General features: G+C 35.1%; 1 protein-coding gene across 8 annotated transcripts in view; it reads right to left on the minus strand.

Moving 5' to 3' along the window:
* Positions 1 to 27,007, minus strand: part of LOC6040082 (pleckstrin homology domain-containing family G member 5) — a 187,155-nt gene that overhangs the window by 16,624 nt on the left and 143,524 nt on the right. For 7 of the 8 annotated variants that reach the window (XM_038253020.1, XM_038253014.1, XM_038253015.1 and 4 more), the window contains 4 exons: positions 25,392 to 26,800; positions 19,507 to 19,605; positions 2,474 to 3,016; positions 136 to 236 (listed from right to left, as the gene is read on the minus strand). In XM_038253020.1, coding sequence (XP_038108948.1) covers positions 136 to 236; positions 2,474 to 3,016; positions 19,507 to 19,605; positions 25,392 to 26,516 — 1,868 coding nt within the window. In that variant the 5' untranslated portion in view covers positions 26,517 to 26,800. The remainder of the gene's footprint in view (positions 1 to 135; positions 237 to 2,473; positions 3,017 to 19,506; positions 19,606 to 25,391; positions 26,801 to 27,007) is intronic. The other variant, XM_038253022.1, reaches the window with a different exon arrangement.

The raw sequence follows: 27,007 nt of genomic DNA on the forward strand, positions 1-27,007 counted from the left end.
ATACTTGAAAATTATTATTTTTTACCTGAGTATAATTTTGCACTTTTTCTCGTTTCCTCATGTTTTAAGTTTTTGAATAGTTGGATGCCCAAGGGTTAAACAATATCGGGCTTTGGATTAAAAGTGGATACTTACGCCAAGCAGACTCCCTTCGTGGCCGGTATTAGGACCTCGTCCCGGAATCCGTTGCTTTCGCCGGCTTCGAAGTACACGGAGAAATATTCCGAACTGGAAACCTGCCCGGGGTTTTTTTCCCATTCCCGTCACGAATCGTTGTGCGGAGATTTCCCACCGGAGCGCACGCGTTTAATTTATTTTGGCAGTTTCGTGGTTCGCCACCAACCAGCCATCGAGAGGTGCCAGGGTTTACGAGCCACCGAGGGTTCCAGATTTGCATGGGGAAAAGAGGGGGAGAGAGAAAGAGAAAAAGAGGAAGCAAAATTTCATTAGTCATACTTTATTTACATCGGGTTTTTAAGGGTGGGGGAGGGCTTAAACCAAACAGCTTATTTGCCAGCACATTGCTCAATGTTGGGGTGGTTTTTGTCGTTTCATGGGTATGAAATATGGTTCGTGTCAAGCGAGATGGTTTTTTTCCTCCCCGCAAGCACATGTGGAATTTGTTGACAAATTGATCTGCACTTCAGTTGAAAAATTCAAATAAATTTTTATCGCCCTACAAATGTGTTGTGGTATGGCACCGTTTACAAAGTGCAATTTATTGTGGTGGGATTCACGATGAAAAATAGCGAGTCTTCATTATGCAAATTGGAAATATTTGTTATGGAGCAAACATTGTGTACTTTATTCATAAAATCATAAAATCATACTTTATTCATAAAATCATAAAATCATAAAATCATAAAATCATAAAATCATAAAATCATAAAATCATAAAATCATAAAATCATAAAATCATAAGATCATAAAATCATAAAATCATAAAATCATAAAATCATAAAATCATAAAATCATAAAATCATAAAATCATAAAATCATAAAATCATAAAATCATAAAATCATAAAATCATAAAATCATAAAATCATAAAATCATAAAATCATAAAATCATAAAATCATAAAATCATAAAATCATAAAATCATAAAATCATAAAATCATAAAATCATAAAATCATAAAATCATAAAATCATAAAATCATAAAATCATAAAATCATAGAATCAATTTGCCTGCTTTGCATTTTTTGATAACAAATCCTACGCTTTTGAATTAAAAAAAATCAATTTTATTTGTAACCAAGCTCACGATAAAAGAAAAATGCTGCTTTTTATCTATTATTTGTAATGAATTTTTTGTTAAACAAAATTTAAAAAGTTTTCTAGAAAACTATTTTTATTTACTGTTTCAACAGGACGCAACCGTTGCTTGAGAACGCCCAATTTCTGCACTTATTTTTAAAAGTTTGGACAGTTTTGGTTGAGGTTGAACATTTTAGTTGTGTGAGGGACGCTTACCTAGAACCGAAGATCTATTTGGAAAATCAATTCTTGACTGCCGAGTAGAAAAAATGATACAGTGCAGGCTTGACCATCCCAAGCCATGATAACCCGAAATTTGAGTCACCATACCCAAGTAACTTTTTTTTCCAGGAGTTCTACAAGAGCTCTTCAAGATAGCTACAGCATAGCAGTTTGGACCGCGGTAGGATAAAACTCTCTTCAAGTACTCTTCCAAACTCCTGAGGAAGTTTTGAAGAGAATTTTATCCTACCGCGATCCAAACTGCTACGCTGTAGCTATCTTGAAGAGCTCTTGTAGAACTCCTGGAAAAAAAAAATGTTACTTGGGTATTGACCACTCTCTTACATTTTTAGATTAGTATAGAGCATTTTTAGGCGAATATTTGTGTTCAGCAATCCAAAAACGAAAACAATTATTTTTTTATTTGAATATACAAAGCGCGAAATTTTTGCGAAAACTTTTTGAATATTTAGTTTAACCCTGCCGTCAAGATACATTTCAAAATTGATCTTAGGTTCAGATTGAGATGGGCATATTTTAGAATTTTTTGACCTGTTGTGAAAGATATCGACTTGGCAGCCCATTTCGTTAGATTGATTGGTAACAGTTTACGACTGATCATGGTTAGCTTTTCATTTTTTTTTAATTTGAATTGTTTCAATCGTATGTGAAGTTGATAAAATTAAATCATGTTAGAAAAGAATCTTTGCTGATGTAGATTGGAAAAGAAATGTGAAGATTATAATAGCCCTGTGACCTTGTTAAGCTACAACAATATTGATTTAAAAGTTATTTGGAAAAGACACCGACAAAAAACTGCAAGAAATATATATAAAAAAAACAAGATAAGTACTCAAACAGGAAGTTCTGCATTCGACTTTTATCTATGTAGTGTGTACTCAAAGAGCAAGAGATAGAGAGCCGAAGAAGTGCTCCGAAAAATAAAAATGGCAAAACTTTTCAAACACACGACGCGAAAGCTCCATTTACTTACTTGACTCCGCGTCAGCACCGGTTTCTTGCGCTCGCGGTGCAAAAACGACGAGGACTTTTTCTTGAACGACGCCGACGTGGACAGGGACTTGCTCTTGGGGCAGGACGGGGACGACAGGCAGCAGGTTTGGTTCGTAGTTTCGTTGCTGGTGCTGCTGGTTGTGCTTTCACCTCCTCCCGGTCCCGGACCTCCAGATGTTCCGTCCCGCTCGGCGCCGACTTCATCCGGCTTGACAGGGCCTCCCGTAGTGGGTGTGCCCCCGAGAGGGCAATTTCCGTCACCATTGTCGTAGGCAGGATTTATACAACCCCCGCCGCTGTCACTGAGCCCGATGAGGGCACTGCCGGAGGTGGCCAGCGCCGGGGGTGGCCCTGAAGGGGACGGCGATAACACCTCACCCGGACTGGGCCCTTCGGTGCTGCTGGGATAGCAGATGCCACTGCCGCCGACCCCGCCCGTTGCCACAAGCCGGCCCCCGCCGCCATACCCGGAAGATCCGGTGGCGGAAGCAATCGACGTATTGGACGTGTCCGAGTTGTCACTCTTTTTGGGTTATTGTTTCAAGGAGTAATTGTTTGCGCAATTGATGGTAGTTTGTTGAGGTTAGGTTTTTTGAAAGGCAATCCAGAAACACACACGAAAGCGTTTTAAAAATGAGAAGAAGAAGAATAATACCAGAATGATAGAGATAAGAGAACAATAGGTGTGGAGACGCAGCGAAGTTGGAACTTATGGACTGTAATTGTATCATAGAAATGAGTTATTCATGTTGAACTACGTTTTATAGCTCTACTACTACATTCAAATCTACAAGGTTGCTACAAAAGGAAAAGCGACAGAGGGGGTGAGAAAAGCGGAAATTAATTATGAGAAACAAGCAGGTGGTGAGCATATTACCGTGAGCTGAGCTGTGTGTTGAAATAATGAACATTCAAGCATAGTTTGGAGGGTTAGTGATAATTATGACTCGCGTGGGCGGTTTTGTCGAATGACTTCTGAACAATGGTTTATGGATACTATAGCTATCTGAACATATACAGTTATGACATGGTATTTATATGGTTTACTCATAATATGCTGTATGTGGTTCTAGTATTTAAGAAGATTTCTTATTTGAAAACATGTTTTGCAGTTTTGAATAAATCGAACCCTTGCTTAGATACGTTGTACACTACTATCTACTATGCAACAGAAATGATTTTTTGGTGGGCTTGTTCCGGTGGGCGTACTGAGCCCAAATCCCAAATATGAGCTTGATTGGACGTAACAGGATTTGACGCTTTGCATTGGAATTTAAAATGAGATTTAACCGTAGGAAGATTTGTTTTCAAAAATGCCAATTTTTGAGGCACTTGGCCACTGATGCGTTAACTTTCAGCAAAACTGGCATGTAGACCCGAACCTTGCGCAAGTTTTGAGCATTCTGGAGCTCTTAGCAGGCCTTCAAAGTGGATCATTTTTTTGGGCAACAGGGAATATTAAATAAATTTGTGTTACCCAAAAGAGCTTCAATCGGTTTAAAAAATCTAACAATATTTTATGAATTGTATTTTGTGAAGCGCCATTACCATCATCTCGGAAACCAACAATCCACTTCACTAGCTATCGAACTTACAATTATGCCGGAGGAAGAGCTTAAGTAGGGGAAAAATTTGAATAAGCTCAAAAATTAATTACGCCCATCCTTTTGAGCATCCGATTAAGCACTTACCCCTTAGCTCAGTGCACACCACCAGTTGCTGAGCTGATCCATCATCCCCCGATAGACCAAAGATTGGGGGTGGTAGTGCCCCGGATTATCCTTTCCCAACCCAATCGCCATTCATCACACCAGAATCCTTGGCGATATCCCGAACGAACGAACAGTTTTCAACAACCCTTCTTGAAGGCGAGCCCTTCTTTTGCCAATAATAGGACCGCTGACGTCGGTCCTTGGCCGCGCTACTTGTAGCGTTCTCCAGATTCCGGCACCGTCCGGCGTCGGTGAAAGTGGAGCGAAATGGGGTTAAAAATAAACTATCCGCACTCTAGAATTAGTATGCAGCACACTATTAGTAGTGCGACTAGCATTTCGGTTTAACTATAGTCTTCAACAAGCGACTTTGGCGAGTCGTAAACGTGACGTCACGAAGTTATCACAACGTAAACGGAGATTCTCTAGAGAATGTACAGGTAGGTCTAGTATTTTTCTCAAATGTATTGATCTTTTGGAAGGTATCTGAAAATTTGCTTATTGCATTTATATTTTTTGGGATGCTCTAAGAATTCCTAATAAAATTTTCAATTTTAAAGCAAATATTATATTATTAGATTCCATATTATTTTACAGAGAACTTTTCCCTTGAGCATGATAATTTTGCGGTAAAAACTGTTTGATCTAACGAGGATGCACGGTGAATGATTTTCACCGTTTCAAGAGCTGCTCTGAAAACTCCTAGAAATACTCGAAAAAATCAAGAATCTCATCGCAACCGCATCTCCAACCCTTGAAAGGTCCTCCCTTCTGTCTATATGAAGTGTATAGAGCGGCTCCCAGGAGAGCGATTTCAGTAACCTAACCTTAAACCACAGAGCATATCAACCGAAGGATCAGATGAGGAGCGGAGGATGCGATAACATCTTTGGCCTTCATTGATTTATCGGTGAGACCCTGTTCCGATTAGGGCGTAGGGGAACCTAATTTATGACACCCACGAGCGGAAAAGGTCTACCGGTGAGAGGTGAACTTGCCCAAATGCAGAGTGGGATATGGGACTCCGGGTCTGACCCCGGAGTTCGACGGAATTTGTTCTAGGTGAACGCCCTTCCAGCGGGTGGCGGGGGAGGGTGGATTTTACGATGCGGTGTTGACGGCATTTCTCAGATCATCACCAGATTAAACGGTACTATTTCGGGAAAATACGCATCGAGGGTATTTTGGGCCGTTTCGCTGGAGCTGTTTCGAAGGGGTTGGACATAGCATGGCGCCAAACGAATTGCTTGCAGCGTTTACTTCATTTACGGCGTACTTAAGATTTTCACGGCGACAAGATTGTATTTGATGAAAGTGTTTCAAAGAAAAGTAACATTTTCCAAGCATATTTTTCTATTATTACACGGAAAAAAATATGTGAAATTACGCGACACAGAAAAAATGAATCATATGTAACTCAGTTAATGTAAACTTGAGATTCGACGTAAACGGTTGAATCACACGTAAAATCACGTTTTTAGGTATAATTTGTTGCAAATTTACATCAAATTTCATTTAAATTTAAATGTTTAATGGAGTGCAAAAGTGTTACATCATAAATGATGTAACATTCTGAAATATTTTTTTGTGTGTACATTTAGTTTTATTTTTGAGTAAGGGGCAGTGTTGGTATTTTCACGCTCTCGCGAGTCCCGAGCTGCAGAGAGAAACTCAACGATTGCCCGTGCTCTCCTCCGGGCTAGCTTGCGAGCCAGAATTGCCCGCGAGCGAGAAGTAAAACGTGTTAGAAACGAAAAAAACAACACAGCGATTGAAGTTTCATCCCTATACCATCGCCTGGTTCGCATTCATAAACCTGATAAACAAATTTGCTAGCTTGGGACGAACGGCTAGCACGAGGCGCTCGCGAGCGCTCGCGGTGAGAACGATAACGCAAACGGTAATGCGAGCGTGAGCGAGAAGAGAAAAGTACTACAAGTTTTCTCCCTCGCTCGCGAGCAAGCAATGCTTTCCTTCTTCTCGTTCAAATTCCAACACTGGTAAGGGATTTCTCTACAATTTTCAATTTTGTTATAAGTAATGATGGCGTGGATCAGTTGAAACTGTTTGTGAATAGAAGTCACTATTCATAAGTTGTACTGTCATAATAATGCATTTCATACAATTCAAGACCCGCGCCACCTGGCAAAAAAAAAATACTGAAACGATGTTTTTTGCATATATTTTCGCAATTTTCCTCATATAAGCTTCAAATTCGGCTCAAAATTGGCAGTTACTTATTTTTGACAGGGGACAGGGGTCATTGTCATCCTAATCCTAGATTAGGGTGACACCATTCCCAAAAAATATATATCCTGAACATTTTCAACCATCGAAGCATCAAATTCCTTTCACTTCAACATGACTGTATTATAACTCAAACAGCTTCTTCATTTTACTGGAAAACACCACCACCACCGATGGCACGCCCGATCAAAATTGTCAACATTCCCCGTTGCCATTGATTGGAAAATGTGCCAGCTCTGTGTCACAATGTTCACCCGCCATGCTTTTACAGCTCACAATTTCGATCAAAATAAAAGATCAAATATCAAAACATAAAACCACTACAGAGAGAGACAAAACACATGTCTCCTAGCGAGATTGGTTTATTATTCCAACTGTTGTGTTTTCCACAATACTTTGGTTAGTACCCCAAGGTTTTGATTTGTGTCGATTTTTGTTGTTTGGAGTATTGTCGATGTCGACAGGTTATTTCAAATAAAAAACCAAATCCGATAAGAGTAAACTTGACCCAAAATGATCCGGTTCCTTTCACGTTCAATCATTGGTGCCAAAAGGTGACAAACAGTGGTTGGCATACAGAGGTGGGTTTATGTTGGGGCAAAAAATGGTCCAAATTTCACAAACTTTGTCACCCTTCTTGCAACACACACGCACACATTCAATTTCCAACAAACGAACGAACGAACGAACGAGCAGAAGTCACGGTTACGACACGACTGTCATCCACATATAAAGCGAGTGAAGTCAAAATCGAACCAAGATCGAACCAAGTTTTTAGCGCGTGGCATTTGAAAAGGTCGTATGCGCATCAGACATAAATTACATAAATAAAAACTTTTTTCCGGTTTTTTGTCTTTAGAAAGATTTATGTTTTTTCTCAAATTTGAACTAGGGAATAGCATATAATTCCATCGAGAACCTAATGTTGGCTTATCAGCACTTTGGTGTTCAGTTACAGCTAGTTTAAAGCATTTTCGACAGAAATTTAGTTAGTATTCTGAAAGCGTAATTCATTTTAAGACAACGGACAGGATTTTAACACAACGGAAATATCAAACAAATTTTATTTTGTTTCAAGGAAACTGAAGCTATTCAGTTTTTAGTTCAGTTCAGTGTGTTGTGTAGTTTTTCTTGCAAGGCCAAGTAGAACTTTGTTTTATTGATCTAATAAATGTTAAATGTAAAAAAAATAACGTAATACTTGCAACTATCTCGCATATATATGCAAAAAAAAGTTAATACCTAGGTAGAAACTAACAAAAAACATAATTTGAGAATAAAAATTGTATTTGTTTCATACGACCTTTTCAAAAACCATACGTAAACAATATTGACAGCGCCTCTGGTGGGGACTTCAGGAAACTGCATGCGTGTCAAATCCCTGGCAGAAGTGAGTGATAGTAACGACAACCGGAGATCATCATGAGTTTGCACCAAAACCCACCCTCTCCCCTCGCCTTTCCCCACCAATTTGCATGCTGTCGTTTACAAGCGTTTGATGTTCACACAGGTTCATCGTTTATACATGTATTCATACACTGGTAAACTTCTGGGAGGGGAGGTGAGCCAAACAAACCAACATCAACAGTGTTGAACCTTATCCGTCCATACAAACGAATGTTGACAACACAGGGCAAAAAAATAATGCGAGAAATGTTGAATGCAAACAAAAAACTGGAATGGACGACTTGGGATGGTGGATTGCACAGTGAGGTTTACTATGTTTATTATTTAAAATCCAGTTAAGCCGTTACATACATGTAGTTAATCTATTAATTTCATATAACATAAAGTTGATTTACGCGCGCCACGATATCTCGAGATTGGATGGACCAAATTGACTGAAATTTGGGAAGAAGACTTTCAAGACACATCCCGTGTGAATGACGAAGCCCGTTTTAAAAATTTTGTTTTTTTTTAATATAAAAAATAAAACAGATTTTTTTTTATGAAAAACGTAAAATATTTTTATCTTTACACGGGATCGGTTTAACAAGTCAACATTTCGAGCCGATTTGGCCAAAGCAGTGTTAATCGTGACACCCGTTTTTTGAACTTCAAGTAGTTATATCTCGGCAATGGTATATCCAAATGACTTCAAATTATTTTTTTTAATAGTAGAAAAGTTATTGGTTGAAAAAACATTTTGAGTTTTTGAGGTTAAAATTTTGAAAAACTGATCAAAAATAGCCAATTTAATCATCCTGACATAATTCGTAAAGAATACAAACAAACCCTTTGTTTGTACATCATAATGTTTGTTTGATTACTCTACAACCCTGAAAAAAAAATGTTTTTTTCCGGAAATTTGGGAGCGCCATCAGCTAGGGTTAGTGAATTTTTACGATTTCGTGGACAGCGTGAAATTTGTGAAACTTGAAGATTTCCGTGGTATCCAGTGAAATTTATCAATTTGATCAAATCAATTCTTTGAAATAACAATATAATATATATTTCATCTACTAAGAATTTCTATGAAAATTTTATTTCATATTTTATTTCAATTCAAAAGTGTGATATGAACCAATTGACCGATTCTTAGCAAAGCTACGCAAAAATGTAACTTTTTTTCAATTTTAAATGTGATTTTTCATGTGAGAGATTTCATTTTTATGATGGTTCAATAATTGAATGTGCTTTAGATGTGAAAACCAAAAGAACCAAAAATATTAACTGCAAGCCAATGAATGGGAGAAGAATTTTTACATAAATCTGCTCCTTTTGTTGTTCCGTCATGAAAGAAATGGCTGGCAAAAACTCAAATTTCAATCAATTCGTTCAGTTCAAGGAGCAAAAGATTTGTTTATCAATTTTTGCTAATGTAAATATGAGCAAAAGTTTTAAAAAATCAAACTGGCAAAACTGTAGCGATTGTTGTAGGGTGCCTTTTAAGAGTCCAGATTTACGCTGTTGTCCCGTCACGCCTCATTATCATTTCAGGAGAAGCACAGGTACAATATTGTTCATTCTACATGATATTTCTTTGTAGGAAAAACAATAATCTTTTAATCGAAGAATTGTAAGCAGAACATACATTAACATTGAATTCTTACAATATTTATCGTGAAGTGAATGCTGCGAATACTTAACTTGAAGACTTTTATCATTGCCATGATTTTTCGTTCAAAAAATATAAATTTTGCGTCGCTTTCAGGGATGGAATAATCGCAGAAAAAACATTTTCGCTTGCGAACATTTATCACCCACGAAAGAGAGAGGAGGCAAATTACGCAAAAAAAAAACACTCCCAAAATTCTTCAAGAAAATTGTGATGATTTTTTGTGAATTTCCTTGTCAGCACCACTTAATAATATTTATTTCACTTTGTTTACACACCTACAAATAGTGACAGGTCATTTATCGACGTGTGACGTTACACTTGCAAGTGTAGCAGTGAAAGAGATGTTCCGCCGAATAATCAAAATGATGATTTTTTTAGATTCTTTTTACCGATCGCGAGAGAGGAGAGCCATGCCCCCTTCGGATTTTTTCTCTTGATGAGCGTCCAAAGATTTTCTTTTGATGATGAATATTCCATCGCTGGTCGATTTCAATTTTTTGACAAAATTTCTTCAAATAGTTTTTCAGAATAGTACCCTACATGTGTTGATACTTTTTGGTAACGATTATCCCATTCCTAGTAAAGTTATGGAAATCGTCATTTATCAATGATTGTAAACTGTGACGTCAATGATTGTACATACCACAAAATTTTATCTAGACCAAATGTTCCTTGAGTGGTTTCAAGAAGGCAACAACCGACACATGCTGATTCGTTTTGGTGCACAAAAACTTGTTAAATAGAATTCAAGACTGAGCATTGTAAAGTAATGATCAATTTTCTTCGAAAATGATCAATGGCTTCACCTTAAATCATGTTAACAAAAATCAATCAAAGTAAAACACATATTTTGGGATCATTGAGTAATCACAAGAATAGTTTACAAGTTTTTTCAAGGCTATAACTAAACTTAGAAAGATTTTCATTCGTATAACAATTTGAAACCTTTTTTATTAGAATGGAATATTTTGAATTTTCAAATTTAAGCTTGATTTATTCAAGATTTAATAAGAAGTTTTTTGATCTTTTACAAAGTATTAATTTTCATATAAATTCCCCTTTTACTCGAGTTTGGTAGAATAGGTGTTGATGTCATATTTCATGAACATTTCATATTTTTTCTGAGTTCTGTTTAATTTTCACAAAATTCGATTTTTTGGGTGGATAAATCCCGTGCCGTCAATCGGGACACATGGGGCGAATTGGGACAGCAGTTTTAACCATGTTGGAGCACAATATTTTGATTTTTCTGGTTGGTTTCGGATAGAACAGACTCAGTCCAACAAAATGTGTACATCCATTTCCAAATTTAAACGCTTTAGGTGCTCTAAAAACGGCTGTCCCTATTTAGACTGTAGTCCCGATTCGCCCCAGATTACGGTGGTTCTCTACGGAATCGGTATTTTTTCTTTAATTTTATTTTTGTATTCTTTAATCCGGCTGAAACTTGTTTGGTGCCTTCGGTATGCCCAAAGACGCCATTTTGTATCATTAATTCTTTCATATAATTTTCCATACAAATTTGGCAGCTTCCATACAAAAATGATATGAGAAAATTCAAAAATCTGTATCTTTTGAAGGATTTTTTTGATCGATTTGGTGTCTTCGGCAAAGTTGTCGGTATGAACACTGAAAAAAAAAATGATACACGGTAAAAAAATCTGGTGATTTTTGATTTAATTTTTTGTCACTAAAACTTAATTTGCAAAAAACACCTTTTTTATTTTTTTATTTTTGATATGTTTTCTGAAATTTTCTGAAAAGTTGGCATTTGATGTCCTCCAACATCAAATGCCAACTTTTCAGAAATTTCCAGAATGGGCAAAAAATCTTTGACTGAAATTATTGGTCGTAAAAATTTTCAATTCAATTCGAATTTGCAATCAAAAAGTACTTTTTCAAGTTGTAGCCATTTTTAGGTAACTTTTTGAAAATAGTCCCATGTAAGTGTCCATGTTTGCCCACCTTTGAAAAAAATATTTTTGAAAAGCTGAGAAAATTCTGTATATTTTGCTTTATTGAACTTTGTTGATACGACCCTTAGTTGCTAAATGTTTTCTAAGTCTCACCCAAACAACCCACCATTTTCTAATATCGATATCTCAGCAACTTATGGTCCGATTTACAATGTTAAAGTATGAAACATTCGTGAAATATTCTTTTCGCAAATAATATTTAAAAAAATAAAATCAAGACTAACATTTTAAAATAGCGTAATATTGAATGTTTGGACCGTTTAAATGTTAGTATTCCCCTTCTCTCTGGTGTTGGTAAACATAAATTCCAATGTGAAAATTGAAAACAATGATTTTGTAATTTTTGTTTGTGTTTTAAAAGTGCCAAGCATAAACTATCAGTAATTTAAAAAAAAAAGTTTAAAAATTTTCTTTTCAGCGTGTGAACCCCACCGTTCAAAAGAGGAAAATGCCTCGGTGGGTGTGCGTGGTGGTTTTTCCTCAACGGCACATGATGAACATGATGCCACCAGCTAATGGAAACAAGTGGATGTTGCCGGTTGGTAGAGGGTAAAAAATATGCTGTGCAAACCATGAATCGCATATATTTGAGTTGTGGGAGCAAAGAGGGCACGAGTCCTTTATGTTGTTGTTCAGAGCATTTGCGAATGTCAAAGGATCACATTCGACGACGGTGACAAGAGAGTGCGATGACGTGCGATGAAAAATTTGGCCTGTTCACGAATGCATTTGGAAGTGAAGGATGAGACGGCGGGGATAGGTGAAGTGCTACACAATTCTTGGTGACAAATTTATTCTTTTTGTAAAGCTTAGTCGCGTGAATAATGATGTGCTTTTTCTGGGTATAATGTACATGACGTGTAATGTATTGTCGTTTGTTAAATCTCGTTTATTGCTGACATCGATAATGTAAAAAGAGCATTTGCTGAGGTTTTAGTATCACAGACTTTTGCAAAAAACATTTTTGACATAAGTTGAAGGGGTTTACGGGGATGAAGATTTACGAAACCGACATAGGGCACTTGTTTTCCCGAAATAACCATGGGTTGTCTCAAAGCTAGCTTCAGTCGCTGGTCTTCCACCATACCTCAGTTCCACATGCATCATTTAGTAAGTTTCAATTTAATACCAAGAAAAACAATGCAGATTGTCCAATGTAGATTTGTAAACACACAGCCTACACAGAAAAAAATCAATTCTCGTAATCGTGAATTAAGTTCACGAATGTAAGAACCACGAAGGAATTTATGCATGAGTATGGTGCATTTGCACTATACACGGAAAAAAAAGGTTTCCGAAAATCATGCAAATCGTACCATGAAATCGTGAATATCGCGATTTTTGCTTTACGAATTTTTGAACTATGCATAATGGGCACGAATTATCCAGGAATCGTGAATAAATATGCATGACTTTCCATGACCGATTTCACTCGTAAACGTGAATAATATTCATGATTTCATGAAATGGATACATGAAGTCGTGAAAAATATTCACGATTTTATGAATAAAAATTCATGATTACGATCAAAAAAATATACCTCGTGAATTAAAATTCATGATTTCATGCATAAAATTCATGAAATCATGAATTTTTATGCATGACTTCGTGCACAAAATTCATGAAATCTCGAATTATTTTTACGATTTGTAAATGAAGGCGTAAAAATATTCGCGATTTCATGCTCACAATTCATGAAAAATGTAAATAAATCATGAAATCGTGAATTTTATTCATGACTTCGTGCACAAAATTCATGAGTTCTGGAATATTTTTATGATTTATTTTGAGGGCGTAAAAATCGTGAAATCATGTATAAACTTCATGAAATCATGCATAAATTTCATGAATTCGTGATTTTTTTTTATGAAATCATGAATTTAATTCACGTTTACGAGTGTATTCGGGCATGTCTAATCATGCATATTTATTCACGGCTCCTGGCTTATTCGTGCCCAATATGCATAGTTCAAAAATTCGTAAAGTAAAACTCGTAATATTCACGATTTCATGGTACGATTTTCACAATTTCCGGATTACTTTTTCTGTACATTTACCATATCGTGCCACTGGGGGCACATACCGGAATTGACAAGGAATCCTGTTTTGTGAAAAAAACGGAGCACATTTTATGTGATTCCAATGTACTATGGCCCCACCTGGCCACTTTGGAACCGGTCACCGGTTACCGGTGGTCACTGGGGACATTTCGGAATGTGCAAGGAACCCTGTCATGTGACATATCAAAATTCATGAAATTCAAATCTTTGGCCATTTTATGTGATGCCAATGAAATCTGGCCCCACCTGGCCACTTTGGAACCGGTCACCGGTTACCGGTGGTCACTGGGGACATTTCGGAATGTGCAAGGAACCCTGTCATGTGACATATCAAAATTCATGAAATTTAAAACTGTGGCCATTTTATGTGATGCCAATGTACTTTGGCCCCACCTGGCCACTATGGAACCGGTCACCGATTACCGGTGGTCACTGGGGACATTTCGGAATGTGCAAGGAACCCTGTCATGTGACATATCAAAATTCATGAAATTCAAATCTTTGGCCATTTTATGTGATGCCAATGAAATCTGGCCCCACCTGGCCACTTTGGAACCGGTCACCGGTTACCGGTGGTCACTGGGGACATTTCGGAATGTGCAAGGAACCCTGTCATGTGACATATCAAAATTCATGAAATTTAAAACTGTGGCCATTTAATGTGATGCCAATGTAATCTGGCCCCACCTGGCCACTTTGGAACCGGTCACCGGTTACCGGTGGTCACTGGGGACATTTCGGAATGTGCAAGGAACCCTGTCATGTGACATATCAAAATTCATGAAATTCAAATCTTTGGCCATTTTATGTGATGCCAATGAAATCTGGCCCCACCTGGCCACTTTGGAACCGGTCACCGGTTACCGGTGGTCACTGGGGACATTTCGGAATGTGGAAGGAACCCTGTCATGTGACATATCAAAATTCATGAAATTTAAAACTGTAGCCATTGTATGTGATGCCAATGTACTCAGGCTCCATCTAGCCACCTTGGAACCGATTACCGGTCACTGCGGAAGAATTCTGAATTTACAAAGGTCCCAGTTATGTGATGTTCAAAAATGCTTTAAATAAATTAAAAATACAATCATAAATTTAGTAAAACCAACATTCAAAAACTTGACATGAGCATTTCGGAAACGTTAATTGGGTACCGATCGTTACTATACAAAAATACAACGAAAACTTAAATTAAATACAAAAAGACCTAAGGGATTTCTTGTACAGTCCAGACTCGATTGTCTGATGAACTAATAATAGAATAATCGATAATTCGTATAATAAAGCCATAATTTTTTTGTCTCATTAATAACTCCAATTACAATAAAGTGATTAATTACAATAAAAGGATTTATTTTTGTAAATGCAGATGATCAAACACTTTAATTTGACGCAAATAGAGTCATAGAGAGTTGAATTGAAAATTAAAAAAAGCACCGAAATTCTAAAAATACTCAACAAAATAAAAATCTTTAAAAACTTCAAAAACTCAAACTATTTAAAATACGTAAAAAAAATTAAATACTTCACAAACTCAAAATAATTGAAATACGCAAAATACATAAAATAAATAAAATGCTCATAAAACTTAAAATACTTGAAATACCTAAAATACTTTTTTTGTATACTTTATTATAGAGTTTTAAACTGTTTACTTAAAGCAATTAAAATTCTTAGAATACTTAAAATACTTCAAATACTTCAAATACTTCAAATACTTTAAATACTTTAAATAATTTAAATACTTTAAATACTTTAAATACTTTAAATACTTTAAATACTTTAAATACTTTAAATACTTTAAATACTTTAAATACTTTAAATACTTTAAATACTTTAAATACTTTAAATACTTTAAATACTTTAAATACTTTAAATACTTTAAATACTTTAAATACTTTAAATACTTTAAATACTTTAAATACTTTAAATACTTTAAAAACTTTAAATACTTTAAATATTTGAAATACTTGAAATACTTTAAATACTTTAAATACTTTAAATACTTTAAATACTTTAAATACTTGAAATACTTTAAATACTTTAAAAACTTTAAATATTTTAAATACTTTAAATACGTTAAATACTTTAAATACTTTAAATACTTTAAATTCTTTAAATACTTTAAATACTTTAAAAACTTTAAATACTTTAAATTCTTTAAATTCTTTATATACTTTAAATACTTTTAATACTTTAATTAATTTAAATAATTTAAATACTTTAAAAACTTTAAATACTTGAAATATTTTAAATACTTTAAATACTTTAAAAACTTTAAATACTTTAAATACTTTAAATACTTTAAAAACTTTAAATACTTTAAATACTTCAAATACTTTAAATACTTTAAATACTTTAAATACTTTAAATACTTTAAATACTTTAAATTCTTTAAATTCTTTATATACTTTAAATACTTTAAATACTTTAAATACTTTAAATACTTTAAATACTTTAAATACTTTAAATACTTTAAATACTTTAAAGACTTTAAATACTTTAAATACTTTAAATACTTTAAATACTTTAAATACTTTAAATACTTTAAATACTTTAAATACTTTAAATACTTTAAATACTTTAAATACTTTAAATAATTTAAATAATTTAAATACTTTAAATACTTTAAATACTTTAAATACTTTAAATACTTTAAATACTTTAAATACTTTAAATACTTTAAATACTTTAAATACTTTAAATACTTAAAAAGCTTTAAATAATTATAATACTTATAATACTGAAAAAAACTTAAAATACTTAATATACTTAATATACTTTAAATACTTTAAATACTCGAAATACTTTAAATACTTAAAATACTTTAAGCACTTTTAATATATAAAATACTTTAAATACTTAAAATACTTTAAGCACTTTTAATATATAAAATACTTTAAATACTTTAAATACTTTAAATAATTCAAATACTTTAAATACTTTGAATACTTTAAATACTTTAGATACTTGAAATAATTAAAATACTTTAACTACTTGAAATACTTAAAATACTTAAAATACTTAAAATATTTAAAATACTTAAAATACTTAAAATACTTAAAATACTTAAAATACTTAAAATACTTGAAATACTTAAAATACTTAAAATACTTAAAATACTTAAAATACTTAAAATACTTAAAATACTTAAAATACTTAGAATACTTAAAATATTTAAAATACTAAAAATACTTAAAATACATAAAATACTTCAAATACTTAAAATACTTAAAATATTTAAAATACTTAAAATACTTAAAATACTTAAAATACTTTGAATACTTAAAATACTTAAAATACTTAAAATACTTAAAAAACTTCAAATACTAAAAATACTAAAAATACTTAAAATACTTAAAATACTTAAAATACTTAAAATACTTTAAATACTTCAAATACTTAAAATACTTTAAATACTTGAAATACTTTAAATACTTTAAATACTTTAAATACTTTAAATACTTTAAATACTTTAAATACTTTAAATACTTTTAATACTTTAAATACTTTAAATACTTTAAATACTTTAAATACTTTAAATACTTTAAATACTTAAAATACTTAAAATACTTAAAATACTTAAAATACTCAAAATTCTTAAAATACTTAAAATACTTGAAATACTTGAAATACTTGAAATACTTAAAATACTTAAAATACCTAAAATACTTAAAATACTTAAAATACTGAGAATACTTAAAATTATTTAAATTCTTTAAATACTTTAAATATGTTAAAAACTTAAAAATACTTAAAATATTTCAAGTTCTTGAAATATTAAAATACCTATAAAAAATTAATTGCTTAAAATTATTTAAAAGCTTAACAAACTTTAGACACTTCAATTATTTCAAATACTTGAAATACTTGAAAACTTTAAAAACATTTAATATTAAAATACCTGAACAAACGAATATACTTAAAAAAATAAATATTATGCTTAAAATTATTTCAACACTCAACAAACTCTAAACACTTGAAATATTTAAAATACTTGAAATAATTAGATACTTTTAAAGTCACAATATTAAAATTATTAAAATACGTTATTAACTTCAAATACTTTAAATATGTTAAATCCGCTGTACTTTAAAATAATATGCTTACAATATTAAAATCATTAAAATTATTAACATACTTTACCTATGTCCCCATTTCTAGCTCAAAACAAAGCACCGAAATGTCACTCAGCGCATCCACGAGAACCGATAAAAACGGGATTTTTCGTTTCCAAAACCAAAACAAACCTCACTGTCTGTCACACGCGTAGAATGCTCCGGCAATTGAGAAAAACCGAGATCCCTACGAGTCCACGACCAAGAAACTGTCACACGCGGAGATAAAACACGGGAACTGTCTTATGGACCATGTTCCCTTGATTCGACAATCGAAACAAACTGGGAACTGTTCTGTCTCTTACCTTGTTACTCCTCTTGCCGCTCGGCCCTCCTCCTGCCGCCTGGTCCTCCTCCCGCGCTCGTTCCTCCTCCTGCCACTCGGTCCTACTCTTGCTGCTCGGTCCTCCTCCTGCCATTCGGCCCTCCTCTTGCCACTCGGTCCTACTCTAGCCGCTCGGTCCTCCTCCTGCCGCCCGGTCATCCTCCCGCGCTCGGTTCTCCTACTGCCACTCGGTCCTCCTCCTGTAGCTCGGTCCTCTTCCTGCTAGCCCTTGGCTCCGTTGCCATTTCCAACGGAACGGCCGCAGATCTTTTCCCGGTTCCGGTGGACAGCACCTCCAAATCCCGGGTCCGCAAATCACGGTCACTTTTACTGGCAAACACAACAGGACGCGACAAGTCACAACGCGATTGACTTCGTGGCTTATAAACACGCGGCTGAACTGGCAAGCGAAAAACAAACTTGACAGTTCAAACGAAACTGTTCTTGATTGATCAAGATCACTCGTCATAAACATGAATACAAATTCATAAACCCATGAATGTTATGCACGAATTCATGCATTTTATTCATGAAAACATGTAAACTTTCATGAAATCATGAAAAACATGATTCATAAATTCGCGAATAAAATTTTACGACGTAAAATTCAAGCATGCATAAATAATCGTAAAATCATGAATATTTTTCATGAATTCATGAAGTTTAGTCATGACTTCATGAAAATCAGTCATGAAATCATGAATAGTGATATGCATGATTTCATGAAGGAAAATTCATGAATATTCGTAAAAATATTTTTGCCATGAATTAAATTCATAAATTCGTGCATTTTTCTGCACGATTTCATGAATAAAATTCATGAAATCATGAAAGGTATCACGAAATCATGCACAAAATTATTCACGAATTCATGAATCGAAATTCACGATTTCTCGCACACTTTTTTTTCCGTGTAAACGTGAATATATTCCTTCGTGGTTCTCGCATTCGTGAATTTAATTCACGATTTCGAGAATTGATTTTTTTCCGTGTATCCTGCTCACGTAAGTGATTGTTGAAATTTAGAATGAGTAGGAGCAGTTTTTTTTTGTAATACATTTTTTTCGCTCGTTCTTTCCGTTTTGGTTATTGTTGAAACATTAAATAACTGAACCTTTGTTTTTGCTTGGGCAATTGTCCTCAAGGGGCCACCAATTACTTGAGATATTATTGCAAAACTGAATTCGAATTTCCTTTAAACTTAATTTTAACCTTTTTCTACATTTTTTTCAATCATTCATAATGTGGTTTGATATCAAAATAAAAGTATGACTTTGTGCTAGGGGACCATCCTTAAACCACGTGGAAACTCTTTTTGGAATCTCAGACAATGGCTGAAACCCCCCCCCCCTAAAATGTCCACGTGGTTTATGGGTGGTCCTCAGTTGCTAAAATAAAATATAACCATTAAAATCTAAACACATCATGAAACAGCTATTGGAATGATTTACATGTATGCTTAGCCTGTGATTTGGTATCATCAACACAATTAAAAACATTAAAAAAAACTCACCTTGAACCGATCCAGCTGATGGTAGTCGCTCGAAATGTTGGTCGGCGTTGCGATTGGCGGTTCGAGCTTATCTAAATGTGTGAGACTTCTGGATTTAAGCTGAAATGAGAAAAGGAAGGTTGATGTTAATTATTTTCGGTTTATTTTCTTCTCTCATTGTGGAGTGGATAAACAACATTTTCTCCCAAATCATTAATCACCCAGCAGTAGCAGCAGCACAGCACAGAGCAGTATAATGAATAGGAAAAGTCTGCCAAGGATTTAGTCAACTTGAAACTGGGACCAGATTTGTGTTTTCATTAGTCAGAAAGACTGCTGGCTGGGGATTGGAATGTCTGCTAATGAGCTTTGTCATAGTTTATGGTTCGTCATTGTCGTGTGAGATTTAGTTTTCAAAAAAAAAAAATTAGTATTTCAGGTATTTTAACATTTTTATTTTAATAATCAAAGTTTTTTAATCACTTTTTCATTTTGTTACCAATTAAGTAGCTCCCAACAAGCAAGTTAGAATTTTTTAAAATTGGCAGTCCCTCGTATGAATCCAAAACAATCAAGCCAAATGATGATAAATGGTTGTTCATTTATAACACTACAACCTCACCAAAAGAAGCTACCCTCGCAGACGGTCTGCAGACAGCCGTGTAGAAGCTCCTATGTAGTAGGAGTCCACGTGGGCCAAGATATGCCTACTTGAGATGCCGCCAGCGTAGACCACATCCTTCACAAAAGGGTTCTCATTTTGCACGCCATTTTGCCCAATTAGCGGTGGTTTCTGGTGGTTACACGGAGAAAAAAGAGTTCCCAAAATCGTGAACAAGCGTTCATGAAAATGGGAACCTCGAACAAAGTGTTCAAATCCACACTTTGTTCGTGGTTCCCATTTTCATGAACGCTTGTTCACGATTTTGAGAACTCTTTTTCTCCGTGTACGGTCATAAGTAAGCTTCTTCATTGCCGGGAAAACGACATAGCTTTGCTAAAACAAATTGGCTTTTCGAAATAATTTAGAATATTAGTTAAATAATGTCTTCGACGATTTAAAAAAAAAAATAAAAAGCTTAAATTGCAAATCAGCTGAAGCTTGACATCTTCTCAAACCAATTATTTAAGAAACTCAGCCGTCGTTTGACCTTGTTTTACAAGCTTTTATTTTTCATGCAGCTTTTGCCCTCACCCTTGTGCATCTTTTGGAATTACCACGGGGATACTTGACCTTCACAGGCTTCATTCATCGAGGATAATGAAAAAAGGTAAGGGTAAAGTTTTCCTTTCATCATCTCAAGTGCCGGGGTGCAAGCATCTAGTGGATTACAAATGAAATTGCATTGGAGAAACTCCTAACCGAGGGATGGAATTCCACCTGAAGCATAACAAACTAGTTGAAGTTTAATTTCAAAATAAGATTATTTTTTTGTTGATGTTGATGAATTGAAAAATTGAGACACAGGGCTTGATAATTTTGAATTTCAGAATCTGACGTTCTTAACTCAATTTGGCCCAAAATGAACGTACGAAAAGTTAGCACGACGGCGAAAAACTAACAGTTTTATGCGGTGATGAAAGAATCTTCATCAAAGGAAATCTGTTGACCCTCATCGAGCGTAAATGATGGTAGATTTCACTACTACATTTTCAGGAGTAAAGTCGCACATCGAAAAATAGCCTGTCACTTTTCGTAGATGAATAATGTAAATATGTTAACAAAACAGAATAAATTTATTTAAGTGGCTTTAACAAAAAGATTCTCAAAAAGTCATTAGTTAATTGATTTCCTTTGAAAGGATCGGTAGCGAGTTTCTTTTCCGTGTTCACAGAAAAAAAATCAATTCTCGTAATCGTGAATTAAGTTCACGAATGTGAGAACAACGAAAGAATTTATCCATGAGTATGGTGCATTTGCACTATAAACGTGAATATATTCCTTAGTGGTTCTCGCATTCGTGAATTTAATTCACGATTTTGAGAATTGATTTTTTTCCGTGTTTCTTCACTTCTTTCTTTTGCGGGTGAAGAAAGTTCTCAAGCGATTTTTTTGCGATTATTCCATCCCTGGCTCCATGAAATTTAAGTTACAATTTATAAGAATATTATTGTTGTTAATTCATTTATTTCTGGTTGCTTAATCTTTTTGGTTAGTTGTAAAGTTATTTTTGTCTCAATTTAAAAACATCAAATAATTTCGAAAAAAAAAATAAATTATGCAATTTTTTTATATTGATGATTTTAAACATTTTTTGATAAAATCACCGTTTTCAAGTTATATGATTCAAGGTAAGATTTAGATTTATTTTGCGTTTAAAATGTTTCATAAAAACTAACTTAATCCACCTATGTGGTTGTTGCCTTCCTTACTTTTTACCAACATTTGGTGATATCAAAGAGTGATTTGATGGGTTTGGATACACATTCTATCTATCTTCTTTAAATATACAAAATTTCGACGGTTTTGTTCGAACGCGAATCAATTCAACACGGAACGTCCGATCGAGTTGATCTTTGTTGCGTTGGGTTCGTATGGTAAGTTCGTGAGACCAAGGAAGGTTCTTACGCAAAAAAGTTACAAATTTGGCCACTCTGGAACCAATTCCGGAAAATTTGCAGATTGTATGGGAAAGGTTAAAATCAAGTTTTGATCACAGGAGGCTGAATAAGCAAAAAAGTCAAAAATCTCAACAAACGAAAAAAGGCAGAACGAAGTTTCAGGTAAGGCTTGTTTCTCAATAAAGAAATACACAAATGTCACTTAAGCGGTCATAACTTGAGACTGAGCGTTGTCAGATCTTCAATGTTGACCTATCTAACGATTTTCTCAACAGACACCAACGATGGGTTGGATAATGGATCCGGACATAGTTTACATACATTTAAGTGAGATCCGGCTTCAAAAAAGTACATAAATATCACTTAAGTGGTCATAACTCGAGACACGGTTGCCAGATCTTCAATGTATTGGACTCATTGGAAAGGTATTTTGATGACCTATCCAACGGTGGGTTGAATGATGGATCCGGACATAGTTTACATACATTCAAGTGAGATCCGGCATCAAAAATGTACATAAATATCACTTAAGTGGTCATAACTTGAGACAGGGTTGCCAGAACTTCAATGTTTTGGACTCGTTGGAAAGGTCTTTTGATAACCTATCCAACGATGGTGATTGGGTGACGGGTCTGGACATAGTTTACATGCATTTATGATAGATCCGATTCGCAACTCTGACACTTTTTTATACCTAACTTTTGAACTTCTTATCGGATCTTCAAACAATTCAATAGTGCAGTATGGGGCACCAAACCGGATCGAATGCAACTTATTTGACTCAAATCGAATCAGCCAGTGCCGAGAAACTTGGCAAGAATTTTTAGCACCAAGAGGAATACGCACACACATACACATACACACACACACACAGACATTTGTTCAGTTTTCGAGTCGATAGGTATGCATGAATATAGGTCTACGAGCTGTTTTTCAAAAGTTCATTTTTTGAGCAGGATTATAGTCTTACCTCAGTGAGGAAGGCAAAAACCGTAACAAACATATTCTAAGACAGCTGAAAAAAATATCTATAATTTTCTTGTTCAGACTTTGGTCGACAACTGAAGTTGTTCAAAAAAAAAAAACGAATGTTTTTCGCTGTGTTACCTAATTTCCTCATTTTTCAACTGATGATGCCTTGGAAACTATTAGATCGATTTATAATGTTACAAAATTAGATTTTGTGGTATTTTATAATCTTTTCAAAAGCAATATTTTGAAATTTCCAAGGTAAGCCAATCGTTTTATAAAGACTGAGTACACTAATTTATGCCAACTTTTAAAGTTTGACTCGAATTAAAAATTTTGAAATAAAATTATCAGATAAAAATTTGCTCACTTTGTTTTCGTTATTATTGTAGATGTTGAAGAGCTTTCAAAATTATTGATTTTTTTTTAAATGATAATATTTACGAAAACAATATCGGTATTTGATTCATCAACGAAAAAAATGTGTTAATTGTCTTAATTTAAAAACAATTGAAATAAAACTAGGCGTTCTCTAATATGTTGAGTCAACCCAAACCAAGTTGGAAAAACAATGGAATATCATCTAAAATTATCATGCATATGACGGAAGTCTTTGAAAAAATGTAATAAAAACAACAGTAACATAATTACTGCATAAAAGGGATTGAACTATCATAAAAACCTAAAAGTGGAAAACACTTACAGTTTGTAAAAAAAGTATTTACACCCCTTGGGCACTTTGCACATTTTGTGATGAAACATGTAAAAAATTTAAAGTTTGACAGGAACCTAGTACTACGTTTTGTTCAGAAACTCATGCCAAACATTTTGCTACAAAAAGCTCATGAAAAGATAATTTCTATAAAAAGTTATATAACAAATACTATTACGAAAATAAAAAAGGTGCAAAAAAAGTTTGTACACCTTTCGAAAAATTAACATAAATAATGTTATTTGTTGACAAATCACCATAAATCCAGTCTCCCAACTCCAAATAGGCATCCTTGACTGATTAAAAAAATAATTTGGATTAAATATAAAGTTTACTAACTACTTAGTATAAAAGTTTATATAACTCTGGAAATTCTTTATAAAACTTATCTAAACTTAATTTTGCAAACTTTTAATTCAAATAAATGTCAATATATTACCATAGAATTGCTAAATAAAAATTTTGGAGTGGGTATAACACCGTTTTGGGGGTATTTGTATCGATAGAATAGATTTTTCGTTGGAATTTCGTACCAACCCGGAATTACGTCGTAGGAAAATCCGCCGGCATCCGAACCGGTCCACAATTCACAAGTCAACCTATGAGGAATCGAAAAGGGCATAACATTTCCGATCTTTTGATACCCATACATCTAGGTTTTCTATAAAACCCACGTTGTTAAATACCTGGGCAAAAAGTAAGTTTGATCCACGAAAACAAAAATTACGAAGGTCCATACATTTTTGGCAGGTTGCTCAAACGAAACCATAACAACGTTTTTGCTTAGGTATTTAACAACGTGGGTTTTATAGAAAACCTAGATGTATGGGTATCAAAAGATTGGAAATTTTATGCCCTTTCCGATTCCACATAGGTTGACTTGTGAATCGTGGACCAGTTCGGATGCCGGCGGATTTTCCTACGACGTAATTCCGGGTTGGTACGAAATTCCAACGAAAAATCTATTCTATCGATACAAATACCCCCAAAACGGTGTTATACCCACTCCAAAATTTTTATTTAGCAATTCTATGGTAATATATTGACATTTATTTGAATTAAAAGTTTGCAAAATTAAGTTTAGATAAGTTTTATAAAGAATTTCCAGAGTTATATAAACTTTTATACTAAGTAGTTAGTAAACTTTATATTTAATCCAAATTATTTTTTTAATCAGTCAAGGATGCCTATTTGGAGTTGGGAGACTGGATTTATGGTGATTTGTCAACAAATAACATTATTTATGTTAACTTTTCGAAAGGTGTACAAACTTTTTTTGCACCTTTTTTATTTTCGTAATAGTATTTGTTATATAACTTTTATAGAAATTATCTTTTCATGAAGCAAAATGTTTGGCATGAGTTTCTGAACAAAACGTAGTACTAGGTTCCTGTCAAACTTTAAATTTTTTACATGTTTCATCACAAAATGTGCATAGTGCCCAAGGGGTGTAAATACTTTTTTTACATACTGTATGATTAAGCATCCTTAATAAAATAGAAAAGAAGGTATTGTGATATTTTCTTTTAAATAATAAAAAAGTTAAAAAAAAGAATGCAATGTAATCAATTGTTTTATTATTGAACTAAAACAAATACAACTCAAGATAACACTTTAAACTTAAAATAAGAGCACCTAGCATCATACATCCCCTCATACTCACCTGCAACTTGCACGAAGGCGGCGACACCACCAGGCAGATCTTCATGGTCGCCTTCAGGAAGTCGTCCCGCTTCTTCCGCACGTTCACCAGGGCCGAAGACTGCTGCTGCTGCTCCTTCTCATCGGCCACCGTCTTGACCAGCGACGGTGCCGTCGCCAGCACTGGAGTCGTCACTGGCCGTTCGTTGGTGCCGGTACTACAGCTTACCGTCGCCGTTACGATGGTGGGCGCTGTCAGCACGGTGGTGGCGGTCGTTGTTACGGTGGGCATTGGCGAAGGGGAGGCCTCTTTGGTGGGCGTTGGTGACTTGGAGAGCCGCGGCGGAACCGGTGGAACCTGTCCGGTGGGAGCGGTTGTGGGTGGAGGATGGTTGGGTGGTTGGGTGGAGGAGGACTTTAGAAGGAGGGATCGACTGCGGCGTGCCGGAACGGTTGGAGTTTGGGCGGGTTGTGGGGTGGTTATGGTTGCTGGGGAGGTTGAACTTGGTGAGCTGGAGGATGGCGGTGGGGGTGAGTTCTTCATGCAACATCCGGATATGTTGTTAAAGTTTAGTATAAAAGGGTTATTGCTTCTTTGGTCCATAGGTTTCGATTGTTGGAGCGATTGGTGATAGAGGCTGCTGGATGACGGCTTGGAGTTTGGCGGCTCGGGAAGCGGCTGGGTGAGGCTGGCCTTGCGTCCCAGCGGTTGATGATGCATCGTTGGTGATGCCAGCTGGGCATGGGAGGTACTCTGCTGGAGCTGCTGCTGACGTTGCTGGACGTACTGCTGGGTGGTGTTGGACATCCGGCTGAACTGGTGGTACATCTGGTATTTCGGTGGAGACTGCGCTACGGCCTGCTCGAAGCTTCTGCTAAGTGACTGCGGGGAGGTGACTACCTTCGGTGAGGGCGTCTTCGGGGATTGGATCAACGCAAGGGTCGTAACTTGGGCTGAGTTGGCCCCAGTTCCTCCGCTCGTCGGGGAAAGCACCATGGTCACCGAGCTGGATGTTCTCGCGGGGGACGTCGCCGAACCCGGAGACTGCAGGATATCACAAGCGGGCGTAATTTGCTCATAGCTTCGTACTAGCTTTCGATGTTTCTTGTTCTCATTTCGTTGAACGTGTTCATCCATTATATACATCTATAAAACTTTACGACGATGGCTCGTTTCGTTGGCCAAAAAGTTCGAGCAAGTAACGCGTGTGTTCCTTTCTCTATTCCGGAGTCGCCGGCATTGGCGTTTAACCCTTTGCAGACTGCCGCAAAATTACCGCTCCGAAACGTGACGGGAATACTTCCGTTCCAATAGTTTCGTTCGATGTCAAATCGCGCCAAACCGTCTATCATTCGATTACGCGCTCCTACTGCAGGGGCTTCACATATCACAAATTGTTCGACTGTTCGATTCCGAATTCACGTTGCAAACTGTTAGTTTATGAAAAGCGGAGAGAAGAGAGAGAAAATGAGGTTTGTTAGCTTCCTGTTGGGTTAGAATTATCAGAAATTCTTATGGAAAGTCGTAGCCCCTCAGTTGATGAAAAATCTATTTGTAAATATTAGAGAATGAATAGCAAAATACCAGACAACCACTCTTATTGATTATGATTGCAAAATGACCGGAAGAATTCAGAT

Source organism: Culex quinquefasciatus, chromosome 2 (assembly GCF_015732765.1).
Source record: "Culex quinquefasciatus strain JHB chromosome 2, VPISU_Cqui_1.0_pri_paternal, whole genome shotgun sequence".
In the NCBI taxonomy this organism is placed as follows: Eukaryota; Metazoa; Arthropoda; class Insecta; order Diptera; family Culicidae; genus Culex; species Culex quinquefasciatus.